The sequence below is a fragment of the Nicotiana attenuata genome, unplaced genomic scaffold (assembly GCF_001879085.1).
Source record: "Nicotiana attenuata strain UT unplaced genomic scaffold, NIATTr2, whole genome shotgun sequence".
Taxonomy (NCBI): domain Eukaryota; kingdom Viridiplantae; phylum Streptophyta; class Magnoliopsida; order Solanales; family Solanaceae; genus Nicotiana; species Nicotiana attenuata.
This window is the reverse complement of record NW_017671664.1, coordinates 174815-184287: the sequence shown is the minus strand read 5'-3', so window position 1 is coordinate 184287 and position 9473 is coordinate 174815. Positions and strand designations below refer to the sequence as shown.

At 37.0% G+C, this 9473-nt stretch overlaps 1 protein-coding gene and 1 non-coding gene across 2 annotated transcripts; one reads left to right on the top strand and one right to left on the bottom strand.

Moving 5' to 3' along the window:
• Window positions 1-698: 698 nt before the first annotated feature.
• LOC109209578 lies at window positions 699-1795 on the bottom strand. The gene is made up of 2 exons (XM_019372886.1): window positions 1307-1795; window positions 699-1118 (listed from the first exon to the last, which is right to left on the bottom strand). The coding sequence occupies exons 1-2, from the start codon at window positions 1793-1795 to the stop codon at window positions 699-701; spliced, it is 909 nt and encodes a 302-aa protein (XP_019228431.1).
• A 5415-nt stretch (window positions 1796-7210) lies between these two features.
• On the top strand, window positions 7211-7284 carry TRNAN-GUU. Its single transcript has one exon. It is a non-coding gene; the product is annotated as a tRNA-Asn (tRNA).
• Window positions 7285-9473: the final 2189 nt, after the last annotated feature.

Genomic DNA, 9473 nt, shown 5'->3' with positions numbered 1-9473 from the left:
TATATATACATTACAACTAACAGCTACGCTAACCAATCTTACTTCTTCTGCTAATTCTCTACCACCAAATCCCATAATTAGTTATAACTAACTTCCTAACTAATCCTACTGACTCACGTGACACTCACGTGCTACTCCTCTCTTCAATACTCCCCCTCAAGCTAGGTGGTGCAAATAGATTGAGCACTCCTAGCTTGCTCATCAAGTACTTGTGTTGTGATCTCCCCAGTGCCCTTGTGAACAGATCTGCTTCTTGATCCTTAGACATCACATATATACTTGGTTCTGACAATCCCTTGTTGAATCCTTTCTCTGATGAAGTGTAGGTCTATCTCTATGTGCTTTGCACGCTCATGAAATATGGGATTTGCAGCAATTTGAATTGCTGCTTTGCTGTCACAATGCAACTTCACTGGCAATTCAACTTCTGCACCCAGTTCTTTACAAAGTCCTGTCAACCATAAGATATCTGCAACTCATGATGCCATGCTTCGGTATTCTGCCTCTGCTGAGCTTCTCGAGATTGTGCATTGCTTCTTGGATTTCCATGACACTAATGACTTTTCCAGTTTCATCACATATCCTATTACTGATCTCCTGGAAACTGGGCATGATGTCCAATCAGCATCACAAAAGGCTGTAAGCTTTGTGGACTGTTTAGAGCTCATTAACAACCCCAATCCTGGAGCACCTTATATCTAACAACCCTGACTGCAGCTTCCATGTGAGATTTTCGTTGGACAGTGCATGAACTGACTTAGTACATGAACTGCATAACATATATCTGGTCTAGTCATGGTGAGATATAGTAGCTTCCCAACTAACCTCTGATATGGTCCTGAGTCTGCCAGCTTCTCATCTTCTTTCCAGTTCATATGCTGATCATACTCCACAGTGGTGAATCTATAGTTGCATTCCATTGGTGTGGTCACTGGTTTTGACCCTGCTAATCCAAGTTCAGCAATTAACTCCATTGTAAACTTTCTTTCATTCATCAATATTCCTTCTTTGGACCTTGCTATCTCAATCCCAAGGAAGAACTTCAATTCCCCCAAGTCTTTGATTTTGAAATTACTCTGCAGTATAGCTTTTGCCGCAAAGATCAGTCCCTGATCATTCTAGTTATGAGAAGATCATCTACATACACTAAGATGATTACTAGTTTTGTCTCTTGATTTTTTGTGAACAAAGAGTAATCAAAGTGACTCTGCACAAAACCTGAACTGAGTAGTGCCTCAGTTAGTTTTAGGTTCCATTATCTTGAAGCTTGCTTTAGACCATACAGGAATTTATGCAGTCTACATACTTGCTCCCCCTGGCTGGGAAATCCATGAGGTAAACACATATAGACCTCTTCAGTGAGGTCTCCTTGTAGAAATGCATTATAAACATCCATCTGATGTAGGTTCCAGTTGTTTGCTGCTGCCAAAGCTAGAACCACTCTTACTGTCACCATCTTGACTATAGGAGAGAATGTTTTCCGATAATCTAGCCCTTCTATTTGATTGTATCCTTTGGCTACTAGTCCTGCCTTGTATCTTTCAATCTCCCCATTGGCCTTATACTTTATCTTGAACACCCACTTACATCCAATAGGAGCCTTCTCTGTTGGTAAGTCTACCAAAGTCCAAGTCCCATTTTCCTTGAGTGCATTCAGTTCTTGAGTCATAGCATCAATCCATTTGGGGTCTAATGCAGCTTTCTTGTAGTTCACAAGCTCCCTAATGCTGGTAATCTTGGACAAATAGGACTGGTATTTAGCTAATACTCCTGCATGGCTCAAATAGCTTTGCATTGGATACTGGCAGACCTGACATAATCATGCATCCACATAGGCTCTTTAGCAGTCCTAGTTGATTTCCTGAGCTAGTTTTTGTATAGGGTTAAATGTGTCTTGTTCTGAAAGAAGTAGTTGTTGAGTCTGTGTGTCTTCAAGGGGCAGGGAATATGGTGATGAAGATTGTGCATCAACAGCATGGTTATCTGCAATAGGTGGTGCTGTTGGAAAGGACGTGTCATCATCTGGTGATCATGCTGGTTCTGGGACATCTGCACTATGAGGTGGCACTACATCAGTAATGGCAGGAGAGTTTAGCATACCGTTAGGAAGGAGCTGTAATTTTCCTTCCTTAAGTAACTGGAATGGGAAGATCTTTTCCATAAACTTGACATCCCAGCTGATAAAGAAAGAGTAAGTTAAAATGTTATACAGCCTGTAACCCTTCTGGGATGATGAGTATCCCATCAACACAACCTCAACTGATCTAGCTGCAAACTTGTCTCCTTTTCCTACTGTCTTAGCAAAACATAAACACCATATGGTTCTCATATGCTGTAGAGATGGTGTTCTCCCATACAACACCTCAAAGGATGACTTTCCTAATAACACTAATAGAGGCAGTCTGTTTATCACATAAACAGCTGCCTGTATACATTCCCCCCAAAACTTGAGAGGCAAAAAACCTTGCAATCTGATTGCTCTAGCCACTTCCAGTATGCGCCTTTGCTTTCTTTCCACTACCCCATTTTGCTGTGGGGTGTGGACACAAGAACTTTAGTGGATCATCCCATAAGACTGAAACAAACCATTGCATTCAGAATTAAAAAATTCTGATCCATTATCATTCCTTGATATTTTCACAGTTACATCAAATTGAGTCTTTATTAAGGCTAGAAATTGTCTCAAACATACAACCGCATCACTCTTGAGCCTCAGCAAGTAAATCCATGTCCTTTTACTACAGTCATCTACTATAGTAAGAAAAAATATATGCCCACTATGAGTTTGTACTCTATATGGACCCCAGACATCTACATGAATCAACTAAAAAGGTTTACTTGATCTGTTTGCACTCTTAGGTAAAGGCAATCTGCCTTGTCTAGCCAAAGGACAGATTGTGCATTCCTTTATTCCATCACGTACTAGCTTTGAACTTTATGTTTGGAATCTGTTTTACCACTCTATTTGGAGCATGCCCAAGCCTTCCATGCCATGCTTTTAAATCCTCCTCTTGCATAGAATGATCCTGAAGGTGTACAGCTGCAGCCATGGCTTCAAGTTTTTGATGCTGCAAGTTGTACAAACCCTCCAGCTCCTTAAATCCCCTTCACCTTCCCATTGTGAAGGTCCTGCATTTTCCAAAAATCAGGATAAAAGGATATAAGGCATCTTAAGTCCCTTGTAAGCTTGGACACATATAGCAAGTTATATTTAAAGTTTGGAATATACAGAACATTCTTAACAACACTGCTTTCACCAATTCTACTCTCTCCAGTACATTCAACTCAAGCGAGGTCCCATCAGGTAAGTATACCTTTGGTTCATTGCCTAAACTACCTGTGTTTATCTTGTCAAGCAGCTCTCTGGTGTGAACCATATGATTGGTTGCACTAGAGTCTACTATCCAATTCTCATTTTTACCTGTTTCATTTGTGACAGAAGTCTTTGTTGTACCTGCAAAGCCTTTTGTGTTTTCACTTGTGTCCTTATTGATCAACTTCAAGATTTGATCATACTACTCCTGAGTGAACATGATTGGTATTCCTTGTGCTAGATTGGCAGTAGGTGGGTTCATCATCTATTGCCCTTCTTGTGACACTACATTGGCCATCTACTTTGTCATTGACTGTTGTTCCTCTTGTGTAGTTGCATTAGCCATAGGTCTTTGAGGAAAAGTTGTTGCTTGAGGTAAACCTATTGCTTTTTTCCTCATTTTGTAGTCAGTTGGGTATCCATGTAGTTTGAATCAGGTATTTCTTGTGTGCCCTTTATAGTTGCAGTAGTCACAAAACAGATTCCTTCTCCTGGGCTTCTACTCCCTCCATTTCATATTAGATGAGGTAGTTTGACTCGGCATGGAGTTTAAGAAGAAAGAAGAAGACTTTTGAAACTTGTGGTCTTAAAAGCTTAAGGGGTAAAAGGTTTGTGGGGCCATGCCATTTGTGTGGCTATAAAAGCTTCTCATTAAGGGTAAATGGGTAAAATGAAGAGTTCAAAGTTTGAATTATTTCTAAATTTAGAAATGTGTCATTTGTTTTGGAACAGTCTAAAAAGGAAAGTACCTCATCTAATATGAAACGGAGGGAGTAGTTATTTCCTGAGTTCATTCCTTTATTGGTGAACAATGTTGGTCCATCTGCTATGTCTACATCCTGGGAAAACTTCCCTAAATCTCTTTGGCTTTCTTCAGAGATGTTGACTGTGGGCACCGGACTTATCATCAAAATCTGGCTTCTAGGTTGGCCATACGTCTCATTCAACCCCATTAGGAACTGTAACAACCTTTGGTACTCAAAATAATCGAAATAGTTCTTAGATTCTGGGAAATCACACCCAGAGCAAGGCATCAAGGCATCATAGTCCTCCCAAAGGTCTGTCAACTTAAAGAAATATGCAGACACTAAGGAAATTCCCTGCGACAAAGTAGCAATTTCTTTGTGCAAGAAGAAGATGCGAGATCCATCGACTTTATCATACTTATTCTTCAAATCTGTCCAGACTTTATGAGCACTAGATTTATAACCAATTCCACTGAGTAACTCCTTGCTCAAAGCATTCATAATCCATGACAAAACTATCGCATTAAATTTCTCTCAAAGTTCATGCAAGGATCGATCAAATTTGTCCTTAGTACATCGGCCATCAACAAAATCTAGCTTACTCTTACCAATCAGACCTATTTTCATAGATCTACTCCACAATGCATAATTTTCAGTCCCAGTCAGTTGAATAGAAATCAAGGAACTACCTGGAGTGTCGCAACGCTGTAGATACAATGGATGATGATGATCTATGGTCGTTCCTGTTGAAGTTTCTTCTCCAATTGCCATAGCTGACATATTCAGTCGAATTAACTCTTCGCTTCAACGAATTACAGACTCGCTAATTGCAAATCGAAAAACAAACCTAGGTTAATCGATCGAGAAAAGCTCGAACAATCAGCAACAGAATAGCTCTGCAAAAGCAGAGGAGATCAATCACATCGAGCATGCATCTAGCTCACGTGCTCTGATACCATGATGAAGATTGGATATTGGCTTGATTGAAAAGAGAGAAGAGAAATTAACCAGAAGGTTCTAGAATAAAGGCTCCATTGGAGAGCAAATGAGCTGAAAATTATTTTCTCAAATCTAACTGAATACAATGTCATGTGGCTAATATATATACACTACAACTAACAGCTAGGCTAACCAATCTTACTACTTCTACTAATTCTCTAACACCCAATCCCATAATTAGTTATAACTAACTTCCTAACTAATCCTATTAACTTACGTGACAGTCACGTGCTACTCCTCTCTTCAATATTTGTCTCTTTAATAATAAAAATTCATTCACAGAAAAATAAATAATTACAGTACAAAGTAAAATATGTGAAACAGTGAATAGTGCGAAGAAGGCCGAGAAAAGATAAATATTCCACCAAAAATTGTAATAGATAAATAGAATCTCTTCATTCTATTTTAGATTTTCAGGTTCGAGCCCGAATTATGCTAAAACAAATCTGAATTAATTGAAACCCTAATAAGCTAACTGATAAAAAACATACAAACAAAAAAAAGGAAAAACAAACGCAACGACGTGGAGCCGGGGACATGGCTGAGTGGCATGGTTGGTGGTATTAGGGACCCAACAGATAATGGCAAATGTTCGGATTAGAGCATGGCTAATGCCTATCTGACGAATAATTCAGTTTCAAGGAAGAACAGAACCACTGTCAAATCAGACATTTCATGATGGAGCCCACTAGTTCTCCCTCTTCAAGTAAGGAATAACCCCCTCTTCTAGGGCATTCTATAGGTAGGTGACAAAAATTATATGGGTTTCTTTTCGTCTAAAAATTGTTTTATTATTATTGGAAAATGAAATTGATAAAAAAAAATTACGGCACAAAATAAATTTTTGATATTATTTACTTTTTAACAAGTCTTCGTAACTATAAGAAATTTTATCACTCAACTTTTCTAGTTATACGTGATATTTTCTTATTAAGATAATTTTGGAGCGTTACTTCAATATTTTCTTTCACTAATATTAATATAAAATAATAAGTCAAATCGATGTTTTAAATTCTATTAAATGTTATGTTAAAATATGTGATTTATTGAACCTTTATTTATTGATTTCAATTATCATAAATTTGAACATTTTGATTATTCAAAAATGTATTTATTGGATAAGTAATTTATACCCAATCACTTTGTATAGCATAATTTGTTGGAGATTAAAGCACAATTGCAAATTGGAAAATCTCATACTGAGTATAGCTTACGTAAGAATACATGGAATTATATGCAATAATTGGAACTTGCCGTACATATCTACTCATGAACGTTGTATCACATATACTTCTATTTATTTACTCCTTTTCTTTTTGTTACGTTGTTGTTTTAAACTTATAGCCAGAAAAAAGTTGAATACTTTAGTCAAGAGAGGAGGTGTTAACTACTAACTAGGGATGAATAATCCAGCTCGTTCTAGTTTGACAAGTTTTAGTGGAACATGAGCTGTTCATTTGCATGCATATTCCTTAACTTACAAGCATCTTATGAAAATAACAATATATATTATCAAATCATGACTCTGATTCGGTTTTCTTTGTTTTTTTCTATTTCTACACGAGGTAAGAATGAAGGCATCACGTGCTGCACGAGGTCATGAAACAAACTCAAAGAGTCGGGCCGTGATGAACAAATAATAATGGGCCACAGAAAACGCTGAAGTAGTGACATGAACATTGGGAACTCAAACTATACAAATTGGCATTCTAAGTGCTCAAGTTCGAATATTGAAATAATTTTTAATCCCTATAGATGTTTTCTAATATAAAATTTTAAATTAATACAGAAATCTTTTATGTGAGAGGGAAATAGAAGTGAGAACATGAACAGAGATGGGATTTTGGTCCTTTGAGGTAAAAAGGGAAAAATAGATTGATTTGTTTTGGGGGCATTCATAAGCCTTTGCTTCTGATTCCTCGTAAACTTGTTAAAACAGCTATGTCCCTTACTTTTATTCAATTTTAAACAAAATAAGCACTTTAATGGAGAACTAAATTAGATAGACCCAAATGATGCATGATCCAAATCTTACCAAGAGAACAAAATATAAAGAATCTTACTAAGAGCTTATCTCTCCGTTTGCTTTGTCTGCAAGAATATACTTGCCTTTGCAATAAAAAATAATTTGCCGGTGTGCGAATATCAACAAGCTGGAATAGCTCAGTTGGTTAGAGCGTGTGGCTGTTAACCACAAGGTCGGAGGTTCAAGCCCTCCTTCTAGCGTGGTGTTTCTATTTTTGCCTATCATTTTCTACTTTTGGTATTTATCAAACCGTTCAGAATTTGGACTAACCCAACAACACAACACTAGTCAGTTTTCGGACTGGTCATTGAAAAATAGCCAGCATTTGCCAAGTCATTGAAAAATAGCCACTTTCTACAATAGAGATCGGTCCCAGCATAATATATTGGAGTTCGGTGCACTTGTGTATGAAGTATTTTCTGGATTTTGAACAATGTTTTCGTTCAGATTTATCTTTACATGAAAAGTGGCTAAATTTCGATGACTTTTGAAACTGTGACTATTTTTGAATGACCACTTGTAAATCTGGCTATTTTTAATTTCTCCCTTCTACTTTTGCTATATCAAACTGTTCACAATTTGGATTAATCCAACAACATAAGACAACCCTAACAGCCAGCCCCATGACTTTCTCCCAGCTACAACATCTCATGGACTAGTCCAGCAAATAGCAGTTTGTTCTAAATGAAGACAAAAGAAGGAAAACAATTATAGTCTTTCTGAACTAATAATTCATCAAGACATCCTTATACGAACTCAACTATGCGGAAGCCCAAAAAAAAAAAGAAAAAACTAGAAGATAGACAAGTAATGAAACAAGAGATAGAATAACAGAGTAAAAATAGAAAATAAGACTAGGGAGAAACAGAAAATTGAATAATCAAGAGAAAGGGATTGAGCTCATAAATATATTTGTAACAAGGAAAATTCAAAAATGAGTTCATTAAAGAGTTAAAAGGGATATTCCTCAAAATTTCACCGAAAGAGCATACTCATTCATCAAAATCTAACTTAGAAAACTAAATCCTAGAATTAGATTCTTTATATTATTTACTTAAGACTATTACAAAGATGGCCAAATGGGCCTTAATTGCAAATTGCAGCTTATGGCCTGCCATGATCGCATGAACACGGGGAGAAATTCAAAAATAGCCAGATTTACAAGTGGTCATTTAAAAATAGCCACAATTTCAAAAGTCATCGAAATTTAGCCACTTTTCATGTAAAGATAAATCTGAACGAAAACACTATCCAAAATCCGAAAAATACTCCAGTATAATATATTGGAACTCCAATATATTATACTGGAGCCAAGTACACCGGTCCAGCATGATATACTGGAAGTTCATACACAGGTGCACCGAACTCCAGTATGTTATGCTGGACCGATCTCTGTTGCAGCGAAATAGTGCTTATTTTTCAATGACTTGGCAAACGCTGGCTATTTTTGAATGACCGGTCCGAAAACTGGCTAGCCGTGCTATTTGACTGCTAATTCTTTGCAACACGCATTTTGTCTTCGTGATCTCGCTCCTTCTAAATTTGGCATCTTTCGCGATAGCAACCCAATTACGCGATTACACTGCTTTGTAGAGCAGCTCTCCTTCACGATCGCATTGAACAAGAAAATTGTAGCTTCAAGCTTCATTTTTGACTTTTGGTACTACTCCAAGGCCTTGATATATTCATATGTGGATCCTGGGGCGGAGCTAAAAGCCGGAATACGAGTTCGGTCGAATCTAGTAGCTTTTGCTTAATTAGTGTATTATTATTAAATTTTTTGTTAAAATTGTACAAAATAAAATTTAGAACCATCTATGAGTATTCTAAAATTTAAAAACCATACAATTAAAATTTTATGGCTCTGTGTGGGTCCTATTTTGCGAATGTTAGGCCGAATCTTATTACTTTCGATTTGACATTGTGAAGATTTTAAACTGTCACGTTATTTAAAGTCTACAAATAATTGTTTACAGCAAGTGTAGATGAATATTCTGAAAAAGAAGGTACGTAACATACTAGAACTTGTTTATATTATTTTCTTAAAAAATATTAGTTGATGTAGTCAAGTAAAAATCCTCTGTGTTATCAAGAAGACAAAATAAATAGGGGCCACTCAAATTTAGAAACGTAAATATGGGCTTGGCTTGTTGGGCAGGTCCAACACAACCCGTGATTTAATAGAGCTGGGCTAAAATTTGGGGTATTTGTATCTATACCCAGTTTTTGGGCCACCTTTTAACTTATACCCGCTTTGCAAAAAAATTGCAAGCGTACTCACTTTTCGCGTAACTTTAGACATACGGTCCTGAAGTAGCAAAGGCAATCACGCAAACTTCAGTTCATAGTGCAATGACAAACTTCAGTTCAATAAAACTACAGCACGTTT

Bases quoted from the DNA above. Each gene is read 5' to 3' on its own strand.
- LOC109209578 (XM_019372886.1), bottom strand. From the start codon at position 1,795: ATGCAAAGCTATTTGAGCCATGCAGGAGTATTAGCTAAATACCAGTCC. The intron at 1,119-1,306 runs GTATGTAGACTG...TCTCATAACTAG, and splicing joins TTCCCAGCCAGGGGGAGCAA to AATGATCAGGGACTGATCTT.